Source organism: Lynx canadensis, chromosome C1, assembly GCF_007474595.2.
Source record: "Lynx canadensis isolate LIC74 chromosome C1, mLynCan4.pri.v2, whole genome shotgun sequence".
In the NCBI taxonomy this organism is placed as follows: domain Eukaryota; kingdom Metazoa; phylum Chordata; class Mammalia; order Carnivora; family Felidae; genus Lynx; species Lynx canadensis.
The window spans coordinates 4,169,791-4,189,550 of NC_044310.1; the positions used below are offsets into that span (position 1 = coordinate 4,169,791).

At 55.6% G+C, this 19,760-nt stretch overlaps 1 protein-coding gene across 1 annotated transcript; it reads right to left on the reverse strand.

The window, feature by feature from the left end:
- Positions 1-1,726: 1,726 nt before the first annotated feature.
- Positions 1,727-13,853, reverse strand: KLHL21 (kelch like family member 21). Its single transcript, XM_030325806.1, has 4 exons — positions 12,788-13,853; positions 10,204-10,609; positions 6,314-6,386; positions 1,727-5,106 (listed from the first exon to the last, which is right to left on the reverse strand). The coding sequence occupies exons 1-4, from the start codon at positions 13,806-13,808 to the stop codon at positions 4,813-4,815; spliced, it is 1,794 nt and encodes a 597-aa protein (XP_030181666.1). The 5' UTR covers positions 13,809-13,853; the 3' UTR covers positions 1,727-4,812.
- Positions 13,854-19,760: the final 5,907 nt, after the last annotated feature.

Here is a 19,760-nt window from a genome sequence, read left to right on the forward strand (position 1 = left end):
GTCTTTAGGGGCCAGGCCCTGGCCCGGGTGCTCTTGTCTCACTGTCAGGGTTCTAGGACTGGGAGCCATGGCGTTGCTGTTTCACAGCTGTGGTGCTGCCAGCTAGTGGGGATGGGATTCAGGGCCCCCGACGATGACCTCGCCCCGCCAGCCTGCTGTGGATCCCAGCGGGGAGCCTGAGGTAGGGCTCGTGGTCAGCAGGCTCTGGACCCTGGCTGGCAGATGACGGCCGACAGGATCCTTCCCTCGGGAGGGTCCTCACTTGATTTGCCGGTGCAGGTGGCCTGGAGTGCCAGCACGGCCAAGTTTAGAATGACAAGAGGCCTTGCTGGTCCCCGGGTTCTGCAGGGACGGCAGGGCCGGGTGCGCATCCTGCGGGAAAAGCGTGTGGGTGCCGGCGCCCACGTTCCCCCTCAGCTTCTTCACTGACAGCCCTGTTGCCCGAGGCAGGCGACTCCTTCGTGTCCTCCCCTTCAACGGAATTAGTAATAGCACCCGCTTTGTAGACAAGGATTCAGTGAGAGGGCCCGCGGTTACCTCCCGCCAGATGGCAAGCCGCCCCAGGATTTCCCTGGAGGCTGGCGAGGGCGCGGTTGGGGGGAGGGAGGGTGTCCGTGCCTGGGAAGGCGGTGCTGGCTGTGGGCCTGGGTCCCTCTCCACGGGCCGCCCAGGCTTCCTCACAGCACGGTGGCTGTGTGCCAAGGACCCATGTTCCAGCCAGAGCTGTGAGGCCTTATGACCTAGCCCTCCAGTCACAGTGTCCCCTTTGCCACGTGGTGCTGGTCCAGGCAGACACCGGAACCTCACTGCCCAGGTTCAAGGGCAGGCGATATAGGCCCCACCCGCTGATGGGTGTCCAGCTCTGCACACACATTCTACAACCGCCTGACACACAGCAGAGGTGCTCTGCTTAGTGCCCGGCACAGAGCGAACTCTGAATTGGGGCAGTGACAGTCACGAGCAAGTGCTCAAGTCGGGCACCACCTAAATCTTATCACTGGAAGACTCCTGAAACACGAGCTCCACACTGCCCAATTCCTCCTGGAGTCTGAGGAAGGAAACGATGTTTTACACCCAGAACCCATCTAACCGTCTTTCCTTGTATTCCTCGACCACTGGGGTGCTTAGAGATAAGGCCCATATTCAGGCACAACAGCCGATGCCCAGACTACGAACTGCCTCAGCTCTATTTCAGTGAGGTTATTAAAAAATAAACTATGGCCTCAAAATGCTCCCTGCCCCACAAAGAAACCGGCCTATGCCTTGGGTTATACGCGAGGAACCTTTCTGAACGTCATGGCCTCTTCCAGGATCCTCCTTTAAGGGCCCACTCCCCGCCCCAGGCCCGAGGCTTACCCCCTGCAGACGTGGGTCTCCTCACCACCGGAGAGCCCACCTTCAGGAGGTGGGGGGAGCGAGGCAGGGGACCGGGTGAAGGGGTGGAGGCAGGGAGGCCAAACTGGCCGTGGGGCAGCACGTGGGGCTAGGACTCCCGCGCTCCTCATGCCCTGGGCTCAGCCTCCGCTTCCCACTACTTGCCACCTTGTAACGATCGGAGACAAGAAAGGGCCTCAGAAGCTTTGCTCCAAGACCGTTCGCACAAGCCCTGGGCACCCCGGTCTGTCCTCTTCCTCTGTGGGCACGGGGGCAGCCCTCCGCTGCCCCGCCTCGCCTCTGCCTGAAGTCTCCAAGACAGCAGCGGCAGGATGAAGACCAGGACACCAAGTGTATAGGAAATAGTTTTATTTCAAAAAGTATACATCGAAGGCATCCTAAAATCTCTCAACAGGATTCTGGACACCTAGGCCTATAGGACAAATAAATAGGCAAATCTGCCCCACCGTCTGGGGTTGGAACTAGATAGCTGGGACACCGAAAGGGGCGTGTCCTTTAGTACATAAGAGTCTCTGAAGTCATATAAATATAGAATACTTTATAGCAAATCAGCATTAAATATGAGTCACTGAATTTTCATAACTTAAACTGTCTCGTAGACTAAAAAGTTCCGTATATCCAAACACAGTCCCACCTCCAGCTGGCCCATCTCTGACCCTGGTCAGTGTATAGACATTCCTAAGGTGGGGGCGGGGGGGGTGTCCCCAGGCGAGAGCCCCCGCCGGGGGAAGCGGGGAGGGCCGGGCAGGGGAGCAGGTGCTGCCGAAGGGCCGTCCCTGACCGTGGACCCCCGGCTGCGGTCTGCAGGAACCCGCTGCTGCTGAGGCTGCTGCTTCCCCTTCCCCGCCCTGGTGCTCCCGACAGAGGATGGGGTCCGGGTGGAGGAGACCCGCGTAGTTCTAGAGAGCGAGCGTGGAGGAGGACGTCACGGGTGCACACTGAACCAGCCAACCAATAGCTGCCAGTGGTGTGCCAGCTGGTCACGGTGAAGAACCAAGGGCAGGAACCCAGGACACGGGGCCCCCTGCCACAAGGGAGTGTCTGCAGGGAAGGCCAGGTGAAGGCCAGAGCGGTCGCTAGCCCTCAGCACGGACCAGGCCTGCTGTACGGTCCACAGAGGCTGGTTTTGTCAGAAAAATGTGTTTGCGGCGCCCCGTCCCGACAAAAAAGCGTTACACAATACCTCTCCCTGGAAGTCGCTGACCACGGGAAGTCCTTGACCCTGACAGAGCCCAGCCCCACTGGAGGGAGGTGGGGAGAGCTCCAGCAGCCTTGGCACCTCCTCACCCCACCTTCTCCGGCTGCCAAAGGGACCCTCCACGGAGGCGGCCCTCAGGAAGGGCGCCAAAGCCTTCCCCACGAGATCAAGGCCTGCACTCTTGCTCCGGGGGGGGGGGGGGGGGGGTTGGTGGTAGCTGCAGGTGACCTGTCAGCAGGCATCGTGACACCTATCTGCGTGGCCTGTCCCCACACTGAACGGGCAGGCCACAGCTGCTGGCGCGGAGCTCCGTGCCTGGTGCACATCAGGGCTCCCTCGGTCCTGTGCAGCGCTGCCCTGCCCTCCCCGCTGCCACTGACAGGAGACAAGCCACTGTGGCAGGACACCCTCTACCTACAGAGACCAAAGGGCATGGAAAACCCCTGCGGAGTGAGCCTGCTGGGAAGGCACCAGAGCCAGGAGGAGGCAGCACCAGCCCCAAGGAGGTGAGGTCAGACCATCGCTGGGGGACAGGGGCAGCAAGTCCCGATCCAGGGGGAACACGCACGCCAGGAGGGGCGAAGGTGGGACCTGGGGCATGAAGGAGTCCCCCGGGGCCCAAGGGATCCCACGGCCAGGCCCGCCTGGCGGGGGAGCCCCAGGCAGGACCACCACCCGGCCGGCTGTCTGGCAGCGCCTGGCGCAGTGGGTGTGCGGGAGTGACCCGGTGAGTGACAGTTGAGGGGATGGGAAGGGCTGGCTGTGGACCGGAGCTGCTCCTGCAACAGGTCTAACCAGACAGTGACGGCATATGGCAGAGAAGGTGGGGGCCCCAGCCAACAGCTCTTTAGGCCTCAAGACTTCCTCCCCCAGAACAACCCTTGCCATCTGGCCAAAGAAAGTGTTTAAAAAAGTGTTGTTTGTGAAGCGACAGCTAGAACTTTTCTTCTCCTGCTAAGAACACATCTCCAAGGCAGTTCACTGGGAAAGGCAACTCAACAAACATTTGCTTTCCAGCTTTCTAGTGAGGGAAACGCAAGCATCCTCCTCTTTGGAAGAAAGACACATCCAGCCAAGGGATCCTTGGGGACCTTGAGGAGACCACTCACTCCCCAGAGAAAACAGGGAACCGGGGACCCCTGAGCCGCAGTTTCCTGGGAGCTCCTCCCGCCACCCTCCCGGGGATGCCCCAGGCTTGGGAGGAGCGTGGCTGTCCCCCTGCCCTGCAGAGACCTTCAGCAATGGCACTGTAAGAGACTCTGTTTCTGGCTGCATCCCTGGCCACCCTACCCTTCTTCTAAGGAAGGGCCAGACTGCATTTACCTTGCAGCCAATCACGGGGGCCACCCCGTCCAGGGCTTCCTTTGGAAGCAGCAGGATTCTTTGTTCCTAGGGGAGAGAAGGGCATCCGCAACCATCGGCCTGGCTGGGCTTCAATGAGAAACCCCTAGGGCCTCCCAGGGAGGAGCCACGACCTTGCACCTGCAGGCTTTTGCCCTCTCGTGCATCCACCTGGGACGACGGTCCTGGAGGCCTCCAAGTCAGGTGGCAACACCAGCTGGTGGGGTAGGCGGATGGAGCACCCAGCATTTGCCTCGACCCAGGTTCACTGGAGACAGGATTTACTCAGCACGTCCCTTGGGGCCCACTTCAAGGCCACACTCCCGTCCAGTCACACTGCCCTGCGCCTGTGAGGCACGTTTTGGTGGGACATCCCAGCAGGTGTGAGAAGCCAGGCAGGCAGACCGCCTCCATCCAGGGAGCTGGCCCCTGGGATGTCCAGCACCGGACGTGGAGTTGGGGACCCCACTGCAGCCATCGTCTGCCAGATTCCCGATGCTCCAGGCCAGCAGAGCCCGCAGGCCTAGGAAAGCAGGCCTGGACCACTCTCAGACTCTCGTAGGAGGACTTGTCCCCGGCCAGAGGCCGTCCTCTCTGACATGGGAGCAAGTAGGCATAGGCAGAGGCAGCACGAGGGATCACCTGCTAGAGCCAGAGCCCTGTGGCTGGCAGGGAGGCAGCTCCCAGCAGCTGTGAGTCCGGCTCTAAATGCGCAGAGGCTCTCCTGGGGTCACATCCTGAGGCTCACTCGGCGACCCAAGAGCCCAACTCCACCTGGTGAACCCAACCCGTCCTTGTGCACGAAGGAGGGGCTCACTGCCCCGCCCCCGGACATGCTGTGTTACCTGCACCAAGGCCCTCCCCGGGCCAGGCCAGGGCTAGTGCAGCTCGTCAGGGTTCTGTGGCCGCCGGGGTCGGGCCACATCCATGTCACTGCTGCCACTGTCCAGCTCGAAGCCGCGCCCACCAGAGGGCATCTGGGGCATGAACTGGCGGAAGATGCTGACGCTGCCGTGCCAGAAGGTGGGCTCCGGGAGCCGTCCCACTATGCTCCATGCCCGAGTCTCTGGGTCATAGGCCTCCACCACGTCAGAGAGTTCAAACGTATTGTCGTAACCACCCGAGACGTAGAGCTTCCCTCCAAGGACGGCCAAGCTGCCCCCCACGTGCACCTGCGGGTCAAGGGAGACAGGCAAGTGGAGGCAGGCAGCCAGGCCAGCGCAGAAACCCTACGGCCTCTCTCCATGGAGAAGGTGCCTGGGACCCTCGCCACTTCCTGGAGAAATGAGAGCGGCCCTCTGCACGCTCCCCAGGCCAGGCCAATGCCCTCCTCCACCCCGGCTCCAGAACCAGGGCTGGGGGTGGGGGTGGGGGGTGCGCGCCACACGCCGTGCCTGGTTCCTACGGTGGCCGGGAGGCTGCTGAAGCAGCGACTCTCCCCGTGAGCAGCACCAGCCCTGGGGCGGGCCCGGCTGTCCTCCCATCGTACAGGTGGGAAAGCAGTGCCTCATGTGGCTGACGGTGGCCGAGCCAGGACTTGACTCACATCTGGGCTCTGAACCACACCCCTGGACTTTCTCCTCTGGCCCAAATTGGCTGTAACGTGTAGGTCATCACGGGGAGAAGAGAAGTCCCATCTGCTGAGTGCAAATGTTAAACTGGGATGTTGTAAGTTGTGACAATTGCCATGCAGAGGTATCATGGGAGCAGGTTTGGGAACTTTAAGGAAGAAAAAAGATGTTGAGGAGATATACAACTACTAGGACTAAGGAGATTGCTCACGTGGCCAAATGCCACCGAGCCTTCCCAGCTCCATCACAGGGTCAGACTCAGCACCTCTCTTCTCGACAAGCAGAGGGGAGACACCCTGATCAGACAGTGGTAGCAGTGTCTTGTTCAGAGCACACAGTAGGCACTCAATAAATAACTGTATTCCCCAGGGTCAATCCCCAAAGACCTTCTGTCTGACTTCATTGCCTCCGCTGTCCCCTTGTTCACTCTGCTCCAGCCACCCTGGACTGTGAGGTTTGTTCTGCGACCATACCAGGCACACTCTGCCCCAGGGCCTTTGCATTTGCTGTCCCTCTGGGGAATATTCTTCTCCCTATGCTCTCTGGCTCATAGCAGGTACTCATCGAATGCTGGTCCGAATGGATGAACTCACTAAACTGTCTAACCCTGGGATTTATTTAAGGTCTCAGTGCCCCTGAAGTACAAACCGAGGGAAAACCCAGCCCTCTATTAAGTGCAATAACACCAGGAAAGGGCTCAGCACGGGCCCTGCCCACCAGGACCATCTCCCAAACACGTCATGACTACACTCTGGCCAGAAAACAGGACCAGCCTGTGCTACCAATGCCGACACAGCCGCATATTTACCTGATTCATAGATGGGATCTTGTCCCACTCGTTCTTTGTGGGATTATATACGTCCACCTCCGCAGAATCATCCCTGTGAATGGGAGGGGGGGAAACGTATCAGAGGCAGGAGGAAGCATCCTTGTGTGTAAAGAGCTGGAGAGAAGGGCCACACAGGCCCCTCTCCTCTGGGAATGTCTCTGATGTCATTTGGAGTCCACAGGCCAGTGAGCCCTCATCCCTGGTTTGTAGGGGCCACAGGCCCGCACACCTATCCGGCCTGGGCTCTGAGGCCAGAACCAGACTTTACTTCTCAAACCCGAAGATCAAACACCTTCAGGTTTAACCACCCTACCCCACCCCCCTACACACGCTGCTCTACACCAGCACGGCCCCCCTGGCTGGCTCCAGATCTGAACTTCCCACATCCCTGCCCACCAGTCTCCTCTCCGTCTTCCGACCTGCACTTGTGTGTCTTCTCCTCACAACAGCCTTCCACAGCTGACCAGTCCAGGCCAGCCCTCCTGCCCCCCTGCACTGCCTGACGCGCCCTGACGATTCCTGGGCCCTCCCCACCGCTGTCAGCCCCCCAGTCTCTTCCCGCTCTCTGCCGTGTCCTGGGTGCCCAGCAGGATAGGCACAGTCATAGGAAAGAAGGCACCAGCACTGCCCCTCCCTTTGGGGTCAGGGTCTTTCCACCTTGTTTGACACGCTCTGGATCCCTGCAAGGAAAGGCTCAAAGGCACAGCCTTGAAAAGCACAGACACTAGCCCCAGATGGCAGTGAGAGTAAGGAGTCCGGGGTCAGCAGAAGGGCCAGGCAGTGAACATCTCAGGCCCCCAGAGCCTGCTCTGTACCTACTCCCCAACGTGACTGTTGTAGCGCAAAAGCAGCCACCGATGTTCGGAAACGGGCTGGCTGCATTCCAAAAAGACCTTATTTGTGGACAGAATTTGAATCTCGTGTAACTTTTCATACCACAAAATGTGGCTCCTGCTTCGGTTTTTTTTTCCCCCCCTCCAACAATTTCAAGGTGTAAAAACCCATCTTAGTTCATGGCCCATGTGAGGATGACAGTGCCAGAGGCCGTTGGGCTGCCCTCCCCTAGCACAGACGTATAAACTGTCAGGGCCACAGCGGTTGAGAGGCTGAGGCCTCCACCCAGTGCGGGGTGCCCCTGAATACAGCAGCTTGTGGACAGGAGCTGCCCTGACAGGTGGCATTCGAGCAGGGCGCGACGGGGCTTACTAGACACGAGGCTTACTAGGCATGAAATGAGTGACTCTGGGACAAACGTGAAAGTGCATCTGAACCAGACCCCAGGTCTTGCCCACGCCACCCCCCTGGAGGTCAATCGGGACGCCTTTCCCCACCCTTCACTGTCTCCACGTGGTTGGGGGCTGGGATAGGGCAGAGCTGAGCCCACCCCCCACCCCCAGCCTCCCATGGCTTAGCTGAACCCACACAAAGGCTAACACGGGGTGTGGGGGGCACCCTGATGCTTCCAGCTGCGGGGGCTTAGCACCTGACAAGAGACACCGACACGGATGAGGAAAGCACAGGGGGCCTTCTGTGGACAGGCTGGCCTTTTCGCACGTCTTATTCTAGGACCACAGGGCGGGGAGGACATTCTCAAAGGCGCTCAACTTGGAACGGACTCCGAGGGGCTGAAGCCAAGGTTCTGGCACTCTTGAGAGAAGTATTTATAGCTGTCTCCACCCCCTCTCTGAAGACATCTACCTTGACTTGGGGGAGGGGGAGCTGGGTGAAGGGTCAGATGATGTTTTATAACAGGACCAGGAGCTGGCCGAGATTCCAGGGCTTTCTCTGAGCACTCCGGAGGTTTCCTGGCATACAATGATGTGCTACCTCTGCCCTGCATGTGCTCACCAAGAAAGCCTGGGAAGGAGCCTCTAGTCTGGGGGAGCAGAGTGGAGGGAGCAGACAAAGGCCAGGGCAGTTGAGGACGCAAGAGAAGGGCTGAGAAGCCAAGTGCATATGTCCTCTGAGGCTCCTAAGAGGGGACAGAGGAAACCACAGTACAGCTCTTACTCTTTCTTCCCTCCTGATCCCAGAGCTTCAGACAGGCTCTAGGCCAGGAAGGGAGGAACTGGGACACACACCTACAAGTGCACATGAATGTACACACACACACACACACACACACACACACACACACACAGGCTGTGCACAGCAGACAGGAGCTCCTACTTCCCTGAACGCCTGCTGGCCCGTCAGGAGGGGATATTTGGCTGTGGCAAGTCAAGACCCACAGATGCATGGTGACCCCCTGGCCACTCCATGTCTTCCCCATGCTCCCAAGGCCACAGCCTGGCCGAGGGAGACCACGATAGGCCCTGGGCTGGATATCCTGGACTCAAACCCCGTGCCGTCCCATAGATTCCTTACCCCTCTAAGCCTCTGCTGCCGTCTATGAATCAGGGATGACAGTGGTGCCCATCTCGAGAGCCAGACAATCATAGAGATGGACTCTTGCCCAGGAGGCAGACCACACCCAGCTCGGGGTGATGCATGCTAACTATTGTCCTCATCATTCCCCCCAGACAGCTTTAGGGCCGGCTCCCTGCTAGGAGTGGTCCCTGGTCCGGAGTGGCTGTGGGATCCTTAGATCCCAGGGCCGTGGGCCCTTCCTGTGCCAGCTCAGGCGGGAAAGGCATAGATGGGACCTGCAGAGACATGTGCTGAATGCCCAAGTATTGCTTTAAACAGAGAGGGTGCGGGGCGCCTGGGTGGCTCAGTCGGTTGGGCGTCCGACTTTGGCTCAGGTCACGATCTCGCGGTCCGTGAGTTCGAGCCCCGCGTCGGGCTCTGGGCTGATGGCTCGGAGTCTGGAGCCTGTTTCCGATTCTGTGTCTCCCTCTCTCTCTGCCCCTCCCCCGTTCATGCTCTGTCTCTCTCTGTCCCAAAAATAAATAAACGTTAAAAAAAAAATTTTTTTTAAACAGAGAGGGTGGGGCACCTGGGTGGCTTAGTCGGTTAAGCATCCAACTTCAGCTCAGGTTATGATCTCACGGTCTGTGAGTTCGAACCCCACGTTGGGCTCTGTGCTGACAGCTCAGAGCCTGGAGCCTGCTTCCAAATCTGTGTCTCCCTCGCTCTCTGCCCCTCCCCCCGCTCACACACTCTCTCTCAAAAACAAGTAAACATTAAAAATAATAAATAGAGGGGGTGGAGCTGATCCCCCCACCCCCGGCTCTTGCACCCGGCGGCAGGGTGAAGACACACTGCTGGGTGAGCAAAGGGTCCCTCTGACAAAGCAACACTTCCCCAAAGACCCAAAGTCTCCAAAAAGCCCTCCCCTAGTCTTTTTTTTTTTTTTTTAACGTTTATTTATTTTGAGAGTGCAATCAGGGGATGGGCAGAGAGAGAGGGAGACAGAGAATCCCAAGCAGGCTCCACGCTGTCAGCGCAGAGCCCGATGTGGGGCTTGATTGGGACCTGAGCCAAAACCAAGAGTCGGACGCCCAACCGCCTGAGCCACCCACATGCCCCTCCTCTAGTCTTCTTAAGATGCAAAACCCCCCTTATGTAGGACAGGTTCCTTTCTTAATAAATGCCACATGAGAACCACCAGGGTCTATACAGCGGGATCCTCAGGGTGGAAGACAGGCAAAGCAACACGTGGGTTTAGCTTCTAGAGTCTCAGCTCTCTAAAAGGCCCTAACTCCACTCAATCAGTAATCCAAGGATCTAACTCCATCAGTCAGGATCCCTTGATCAAGAAAACCTAGAAGCCCACAGAAACTGTTCTAACAGGTGAGAAAGACCTAGCCTCGGATGCCAGCTTGGCCTGCCTCCTCATCTGTGAAATGGGAGCACAGTGATGATGCGCTTTAGCACGGGGCCTGGTAAGAAAGGCAGCGGAGGGGCCTCGGCTTCAGGATACTCACCTGATGAAGTACATAAGTCCGTTCAGAGTCACCGTCTTGGGGGCAAAGGACCAGGGCGGGAGCGGGCCACAGTCCACCAGCGACCACAGGTCCGTGTCCGGGTGGTAGCACTGCATCACCATGGTCTCCTTGCCGGCCAGCGAGCCGATGGCGTAGAGGCGGCCGCGGCAGGCGGTGGTGGAGCAGTTGTCCATGGGGTAGGTCATGGGCTGCAGGGCCTCCCAGGAGTCGGTGGTATGGTCGTAGCGCTCCGTGCTGTCCGCGGCCACCACGTACAGCAGCCCGTCGAGCACGGAGGAGCTGTGGTACTCACGGGCCTTCAGCATGGGCGCCACCTCCGTCCACTCGTTCACGCTGGAATTGTACCTCCACACGCAGTCATAGAGCCGGGAGCCGTCAGACCCACCTGCCGGGACGTGCATCGCACAGGTCAGCCCGTGCGGACTCGGGGGTGAGGCACCCACGCGGGCCTCGATGAACTTCCCAGAGGGAGCCTCCCAGGGCAGGAAGTAGCCTCACTGGGTTTCAGCGTCAACACATGGGTTCTCTCACCGAAGCCCTGGCTAGAGGGGCTCCATGCCGGGGGGGGGGGGGGGGGGCCTGAGGCAGTGCAGGTGCCAACCGCCGCCAGGGGTGTAAGAGCTTCCTGCCACAAGAACACCGCCAGTCCGTGTGGGTCAAACAAGGGCCCTGGAGCCAGAATTCTAAGTAAACAGCAATCGCGGTCTGGACCCCCACAAACACTGTCCAACACCCCAACTGCACCAGGGCCTGGGTCTCAGAGCCAAAACTTCTGGGGGGCCACAAAGCATGTGGCAGGGCCCACACGGCCTTGTTTGTGGAATTCTGGCCTTTCTGGGCAGCCGCAAACAAGGCAGGGCCAGGACAAGCCGATAGGAAATCTACCTCACACTGCAAGCAAGAGCCCAGCACGTAAAGAAACGCTACGGGGGGAATCCTGGGGATCCAGTTCCTGATTTAGGCACAAGTTACCGACATGTGCCTCGTCCAGGGGAAAAAAAAAAAAAAAAAATCAATCAAGTTCTTTCTACATTTCTTTCAAAAAAAGAGCCAACCACTCACTGCCCCCCGGGGTGCTGGCTGTAATCATAAGTTAAACCCAGAACATTAGAATTCCCACAGCCTGAAGGGATCCCCAGAATCCAGGGGCGGGGTCACATCCCCCCTCCCCAGAGCTGGCGCCACAGGGCAAAGCACGCATGACATCCTGTCTCACAGCCTGGAGCTTTTTAAAACACAAAGCTCTTACAAAGTGCACTCCGCCTGCTTTCTTCCTCCTAAAGGATAACTGCATCCAAGGCAGCTGAAACCAGCTTTCCTGCCCCTGTGAAATTCCCTCCAGGCAGCTGTATGGAATGACCCAGCCACCTGTCTAACCCCAAAGGATTAGCTGCTCAGCTGAGACGTTTATGGAAGGGTGTGCAAAGTTGGGGCGAGTCTAACCAGTTCTGGGAGGGAGTGCACTGGCCAGACTTTCATGTGTTGGGAGGGCACACAGTTCCCAAACACAGGGCCAACCAACCCCAAACTGGAAAGCGACCAATTCCAGCATATTCCAGCAAACGCTGGAACAGAGCAGCAGGCCAAGAGCTGAGCACGTCCTTAACCCAAGATTTCTCCACTCGCCAACTGGTGGTGTGTGTGGGGCTGGGGAGTGGGAACACCAGAGCTCAGAGCTGGCGTTCTCCTGAAGGTGCCACGCGGGGCACAGCCTCAGTTCACTGACTGATAACAGCCTTCCGCAGGGCCCAGGGCTGCTTGCCGAGTCGGGTTCTTTCCTTATATAGCTGTCACAGAGACCGCCCCTCCTCACCCCAGGGAAGGAGGTAGCCCCATGTCTGAACTGGGATTTATCTTTAATGAAAAATGTGGGAGATGCCCAGGACCGGGGCAGGATGGGACCCGCCCAGCATGACTCGGCAGTGTTTTGGGGTTTGAGCCAAGTAACTGGAAGAAAACCTCTTAGCATGTGACCATGTTTACAGTCGCTGACTAGGGAGCAGCCTGAACACCATGTGACCCCCCAGCGACAAGCCTAGGTGCAAGCTTGAGGGAACCCTGTCACTGGTGACAAAATGAGCGTGTCAAGGGGCCTGTGGGGCTCAGCTGTGTGGGGGAAATCCCCAGGACGGGAAATGGGTGTCTCATCGAGTGCCAGTCCCCCGCCTGTCCCTGGATTCCTTAGGGAGAAGAAGAAAGCGCCCATTGTGCGGGGTGAATGCCCCAGTATCCTCTAACCAAATGGGGGTGGGGGCACCTCCCGGGCAAGGAGTGGGCTCTTCTGTCATCTAGGCTGCCTACCCTTCCCACCCCCACCCCCCACCCCAAACACCGGGGAACGCAGAGACCACAAGGAGCTGCTTGTCGCAGCTCACACAACGGATTTCCAGGTCGAAAGCACCGGCTCTCGAAGCGTACCCACTGGCCAAGAAGGGGCGGGGGAAGGGAAGGGGCGCTCTCACTGTGGGGCGGTTCTAGGATTCCAGGTTCGGAAAACGCACTCTCCCAAGGCCGCAGGAGACTAACACCCGGGGCCCTCCCGGCCGGCCCCCGGTCCCCTCACCCGTCACGTAGATGTCGTTGCCCAGCGCCACGATGCTGTAGCCCCCGCCCAGGTGGTCGGGGAACTCGGCCAGGTAGCGCCACTGGCCCGTCTGTGGGTTGTAGCAGTCGACGGTGACCAGCTCGTCGCAGTCCTGGTCGCAGCCACCCACGAGCACGAGGATCTCGGCGAGACCCGTGGAGGGGCGCGGGCGCATGCGGGGGCAGGGCCCGCGGTCGTGGCGGTCGTAGCGCGCCGCCTGGAAGTCGCGCGCCTCGCGCAGCAGGCGCAGGCAGGGCGGGCAGCGCGCCACCAGCGGCTCGGCCTCGACGTGCGCCAGCAGGTAGAAGCGGCGCACGAAGGGCAGGCGCACCGCCTCCAGCAGCTGCGGCCAGTGCGCGGCGCGGCGCGGCGGGTCCGCGCGCACCCAGCGCAGCGCCAGCTGGTAGGCGGCCTCCTCCTTGGGCACGCACAGCCCGTCGTCGCGCAGGTAGCGCAGCAGGCGCGCCAGCGGCAGGCGCTCCAGCTGCTCGGGGCCCAGCTCGCCCACGTGGCGCAGGATGAAGCGCTGCGCCGCGCTCGCCAGCCCCGCGCAACTGAAGGCCTCGGCGAAGTCCTGCATGTCCAGGCAGTTGGCCAGGTCGAGCTGCTGCTGCAGGAAGGCGCCGCACGCCTCCTTCACGGCCGGGAACTGCAGCAGGTCGGCGGCCCGCAGCAGCGGCTCGGCGTTGTCGCCGCTCACCGCCACGCGGCCCGTGTAGCTGAAGTCGAGCAGCAGCTGCAGCATGTCGGGCGGCACGCCGTGCAGTCGCACCCGCTCGGCGCGGCTCTCGCGCAGCTGCCCGGCGAACATGGCGCGGAAGTAGGGGCTGGCGGCCGCCAGCACGGCGCGGTGCGCGGGGAAGTCGCGCCCGCCCGCCGCCTCCAGCGTCACGTCCAGGAACTTGCGCTCGGCGCGGAGCTGGCTCAGGCCGCGCAGCAGGCTCAGCGCGTGCGCGGGGTCCGAGAAGGGCAGCACGGCCAGGGGCGCCGGCCGCTCCATGGCGCCGTCGTTGGGGTAACCAGGGCGCGCCGCGGCCGGGGCCAGCGGGAGGAACGCCGCGCGTCCCGCGCCGCCGCTATAAGTACCGCCGGGCGCCGCGGCCTCGGGGGCGGGCCGGGAGGGGCGGGCTGTCGCTGGCCCCGCCTACTTAACCCCTCCGAGCCCGCCGCCGCCGCCCGCCCCATGAGCCCGAGGCTGAGTCACTACCGCCCGCCCGCGCCCTTACGGGGCTTCCCGCGGCCCCCCGCCCGAGCCGGGCCCGCCGGGCGACGTGTCCTCTCCGTCCGGGGTCGGGGGCCTCCAGGGCCCGCCCACGACGCACCGGGCCGGGCTGCGGGGCCGAAGCCGGCGGGGGCGAGCTCGGCGCCCGGAACCCGAGCCACCCCTTTCGCGCCAGACTTCCCTAACCCAGTCGGCGGCCCCTGAGCCCCTGGGCGGCTCGCTACAGTACCTTTTTCTTGTTTTGTTTTTATTTTGTTTTGAATTCCACTAGTTCCGAGGGTTGCTAGTTAACCTTATTGCCGGGCAGATCTCAAAAGACAGGATCTTTACAATTCAGGACTAAGGCTTGAACAAGTATAAGCTTTTTAGGTGACGTTTTTTCTTGGCGCACTTGTAAGTGACACGGGGCCAGACGCCAAGAATCTGCTCCACTGTGTTCCTGCAGGAGTTTCAAACTTGACTAACTCGGTCATTAACTTTCGTCAGCGTACAAGGCGCACTTCTGGTTGCCGATTCATAGAGACTCAGGCTCCAGAGCTGCCTTCTGAGGGCGCAGGCCCGCGCGGGCTCGACCCCCAGGCTCCTCGCCCCCTCTCCTGGAAGTGGACGTGGGGAAGGCAGAAAACTTGAGGGTAGGAGACCGCCGTGAGAATGCAGAAGAACGTGCTATTAGGTTGAACAAAAGGCTCAAGTACCAGAAAATTATAATAATATAAATAATGTAAATAATTCCGGCGAAAGCAGCAGTTTTTCCCATTCCAGGAGAGGGGACGCTAGGGGCCTGGGGACACTGCCTTTAGCTCAAGGTCAGACAGGGGACTGCCTGAAAAACCAGGGATGTGGGCGTTCAGGAACGTCACAGTCACTTGTGGGGTGACTGTGAAGAAAGGAATCTTCCTTATTGTGGTTCCCGTGAATACAATACCAGGACTCCACTTTCAACGTAACTAGGTGAAACAAATTCCCTCCCTTGGAAGCCATGTTTTTTCTTTAGCAGACGCTTTGCTCGGTTTTAGAAAAGACTCCAGTCCTTTTGCTTCTCAGAAGAAACCTGGGTTTTTGTTATTTAGTAGCCCCCACCCATGCCCTGTGGGCCTCGCAGAAACATTCCTGGTGAACGCCTCACCCACGCGCCCACGTGTGTCCCAGGGCGGGCCAGGCACCCGGGGGTTGCTGTCATTTCTTGGTTCCAGCTGAGTGGGCACAACCTTTGGAGAAGACATCTTGTTTTTCCTCCATCTCTGAAATGCGAACTGCAGGCTTTCTCTTGTGCTTTGAATCTCATCATCTTGCCATGAGAATGTGTCTGGTCCAAATTTCAGCATGGGAAGCACAGGCCTGAGTGAAAAAAAACATTCAGGTACCCAGGCGGCTGCGTGTTGCCCATAGATGGACTGTTCACACAGCTATTAACGGCAGCGGCAGCATTCCTGGGCCCAGGAGCCCGGCCAATAGCTTACTTGCACAGGCTTTGTGACAAGAGAGTCTGAGTAGCCAGGAAGTGGGATGTTTGTAGGGAAAAGTACTACACTCCCTCTGGGTCAGAACTTGTCCACCTTGCAGAAAGCAAAGCTTTCATAAATCAAATAATGTTGCTCTGGTGAAGGACGGAGTCCAGTTTTGTGTACTTAAACAAATCAGCCTTACTGTGAAGTCCTGAAGAAATAATGATGCATATATTTATTGGAATAAGATATTCGTGCTACAGTGTCGAGCAAAAAATCTGATTACCCGTAGTATGGCCCAATTTGTTGTCTGTGTTCATATGCCCACAAAGCAATTGTGAAGGTAACATATTCTGAGGTGGCGAGGTTTCATTGTTTGTGCTTGCCTGTCTTTTCCTCTTTCTGTACTAGATAGACATACTCTGTTTGGTGAGATAATAGTTGAAAATACAATTAAGAATTCAGTTCTTGAGAAAAAAAGGTATATTATTAATATCCTGGACCTAAAAGGGGAGCATTCGAAGCCATGTGTACATATCTAAGGCAACATAGGAATGTGGTTAGAAAATAAAGGAACAGATTTAGACCCATCAGCTGTGTTTGGAAATTTGAATCACCCACTAACCCAGGCATGCTATCTAGTTCCTTTTCTCACTCATCTGATCAACCATAAGAGTTCAAGATGGTGGTGGGGGGGAGCACGTGGGTGGTTCAGTTGGTTAATAGACTCTGTTTTGGCTCAGGACATGATCCCAAGGTTGTGGGATGGAGCCCCGTGTTGGGCTCCACGCTGAGTGTGGAAACTGCTTAACAATCTCTTTCTGCCCCTCTCCCCTGCTGGCTCTCTTGAAATTAATTTTTTTAAATGTTTATTTATTATTATTTTTAACGTTTATTTATTTTTGAGACAGAGAGAGATAGAGCATGAACGGGGGAGGGTCAGAGAGAGAGGGAGACACAGAATCTGAAACAGGCTCCAGGCTCTGAGCTGTCAGCACAGAGCCCGACGTGGGGCTCGAACCCACAAACTGCGAGATCGTGACCTGAGCTGAAGTCGGATACTTAGCCGACTGAGCCACCCAGGCGCCCAATGTTTATTTATTATTGAGAGACAGAGCATGAGCATGGGAGGTGCAGAAAGAGGAGACACAGAATCTGAAGCAGGCTCCAGGCTCTGAGCTGTCAGCACAGAGCCCGACGTGGGGCTCGAATTCAAACCGGGAGACCATGACCTGAGCCAAAGTCAGATGCTTAACCGACTGAGCCACCCAGGGGCCCCTCTCTCGAAATTAATAATAATAAAAAAAAGTTCAAGATGGGAAAGTGAGAAATTCATTCACTTAACTATGACAATATATGATCGAGCCAGCAAATTCTTCCAATGTCATTCCACATCTGGGCCCGGTAGAGACACTAGTGTTCAGTGAGAAAGGTGTTAACTCTAGTCAACAACCCATAGTTTGGGGAGAAATGTTTGTATTTAAAGATTAAACTTCTGGGGCGCCTGGGTGGCGCAGTCGGTTAAGCGTCCGACTTCAGCCAGGTCACGATCTCGCGGTCCGTGAGTTCGAGCCCCGCGTCGGGCTCTGGGCTGATGGCTCAGAGCCTGGAGCCTGTTTCCGATTCTGTGTCTCCCTCTCTCTCTGCCCCTCCCCCGTTCATGCTCTGTCTCTCTCTGTCCCAAAAATAAATAAACGTTGAAAAAAAAAAAAAATTTAAAGATTAAACTTCTGGGGGGAGGCTGCTGAGGCAGGGGACACAGGAAAAAAAAAATTAAATTTCAACCATGAAAGTTTTTAAAATTTACCTCTTCCAATATCATGAAAATGGTCTTTGTCTGAGAAAGTAATGTGATTTAACAAATAATGGTATCATTTCATTTCTAAAAATTTAAACTATGCAATTTTGATATTTAAATTCTAATTTTAGGCAGACAGGACAAGAGGTCATGGAGATCATTTTATAAAAGCCGGTTATCCTGGGTTTTTTTTTCCTTCAAGAACATTTAGAAGCACATACTTACACATTTATACCATTAAAAAGAGAGTATGCCTTTTCTCCTATTGTACACCCAATTCTTTACTGATTCTGAACCATCTCAAGTGTGATTTGTAATGAACTTACTAAACTTTCCTTTAAGGAACGCTATAATATTCTCTATTTATTAAGTACGTTATTATAAGTAAATGAGATACAGTAGGTAAAAACGTTTATTTTATTTTATTTTATTTTTAAAATTTTTTTTTCAACGTTTATTTATTTTTGGGACAGAGAGAGACAGAGCATGAACGGGCGAGGGGCAGAGAGAGAGGGAGACACAGAATCGGAAACAGGCTCCAGGCTCTGAGCCATCAGCCCAGAGCCCGACGCGGGGCTCGAACTCACGGACCGCGAGATCGTGACCTGGCTGAAGTCGGACGCTTAACCGACTGCGCCACCCAGGCGCCCCAAAAACGTTTATTTTTATTATTAGTTTTTTAATGTTTATTTTTGAGAAAGAGAGAGAAAGAGAGCGGATGCCTATGAGTTGGGGAGGGGTAAGAGAGAGAGGGAGACACAGAATCTGAAGCAGGCTCCAGGCTCTGAGCTGTCAGCACAGAGACCCACACGGGGCTCAAACTCACGAAACCTGAGATCATGACCTGAGCTGAAGTCAGAGGCTTAGCCAACTGAGCCACCCAGGTGCCCCTGTAGGCAAAAACTTATGAACAATATCCACAACAGTGTTAGCTATGAATCCTTGTATGAGAAGTTCATTTGACTTATTTGTTTATAAGTTATTTCCCTCGCTATATAAAGAGGTGACAATACATGGTATAAAAATTATTTATTAATGACTTAAGATTATTCACATGTATATATTCATACAGTGGTCAAGGTACTAAAAGTTAAAAACAAGATGATTTTGAGGAAGTTTTACTTTTTTTTTTGGTCTCTTGGAGATGGAAGTCAGAAAAATCAGAAAACGCGATGGGAAAGATCCACACGAATTCCTAAGAATATTCTATTAAAGCTGAACCACCAAAAAGTCATTTTGGGAGAAAGAAACCTCTGGTTATGTTCGTACCCACACTCAGGTACTGAGTTATAATGGTAGGCAGAAAGCTTTCCAGAATGTTCCCTAAATGAATGTGGTATAGCCGTGAGATTTAGAAAGGTGAAGCTATATTTGGTAACCCAATTAAAATAACTACATTCTCAAGTTACTTACTGGGAAACTATGGTATTCTTAGTATTTTAAAACTTGTCACAACCTGTGCTAATGTTGGCTTTTTTCTTCCTCTTTTCCAAATAACTGTAATAATCAGCAGGTATAATAATAATTTTTTTTCCCCTAAAGGCAGAAAACAAGGAATCACAGCCTCCAAGTATCTGGCTACTGTGGCTAATGCTCTTGCATTAATCCTTGAATTCCAAATTTGCCCCCTGGAGCCCAGGAATAGTACCAGGACACCTGAGAAATAAACTAGACAAACCAACTACTTCAGTGTTTGTGCTTGCCTATATTTTCTGCCTTTCTGTACTAAATACACATAATCTGTGTATTGATGAGATAATACAAGTACATATTATGCTACTGACTTTGGGTCAATTATTGGTATTATAATCCTTCCTTGAGTCTAGGGAAGGGAAGGTAAATATTCATGTCTAAACCTCCTCCAGAGGGCTAAACTTCTAAGAGGAATCAAAGGAAGGAGACCAAGAAGGTCCTCCAGGAAGTTTTTGGGAGTGGCAGGTGGGGAAACAAGCAGACATCAGGAAGTACTGGTCATATCTGTGTACCAAGAACTACTGTTTGTTAATAAGTTATTCAACAAGTATCTATCAAACACTTATTCTGAGCAAGAATGATCCCTGTTACATGACACAATTCAGGTTTGGAATTTTCTTTCCTTAATATGTCTGAGTGATTCCATTCAATATAGATCCCTGAATTCTAGGCTTTTGTCATCAAGTCCATTATTATTACCAACAAGTTCTTCACTTCAATTTCTTAATAGGAGGAGGATTTAATTAACATTTACTCTATGAATTTACTATGGGAATAATTAGCAGTTAAAAAAATTCCCTTTTCGTTTACTTGGACTTCACCTCCAATTAATACTCTTTTTGGCATTTACACTTTTAAACCAACAAAAGAATAATATCCCTTCCCGGCCTTTTTAAAAAATTTTTAGGTGTTTATTTATATTTGAGAGAGAGAGAGTGGGGAGGGGCAGAAAGCAAGGGAGACAGAGAATCCCAGGCAGGCTCCATGCTGTCAGTGCAGAGCCCCATGCAGGGC

Excerpts from the sequence above, each read along its gene's own strand:
- KLHL21 (XM_030325806.1), bottom strand. The coding sequence starts at position 13,808 with ATGGAGCGGCCGGCGCCCCTGGCCGTGCTGCCCTTCTCGGACCCCGCG. Across the intron at positions 6,387-10,203 it reads GGACTTATGTACTTCATCAG|GGATGATTCTGCGGAGGTGG; the intron begins GTGAGTATCCTG and ends TCCCATTCACAG. Across the intron at positions 5,107-6,313 it reads AGATCCCATCTATGAATCAG|GTGCACGTGGGGGGCAGCTT; the intron begins GTAAATATGCGG and ends CTTGACCCGCAG.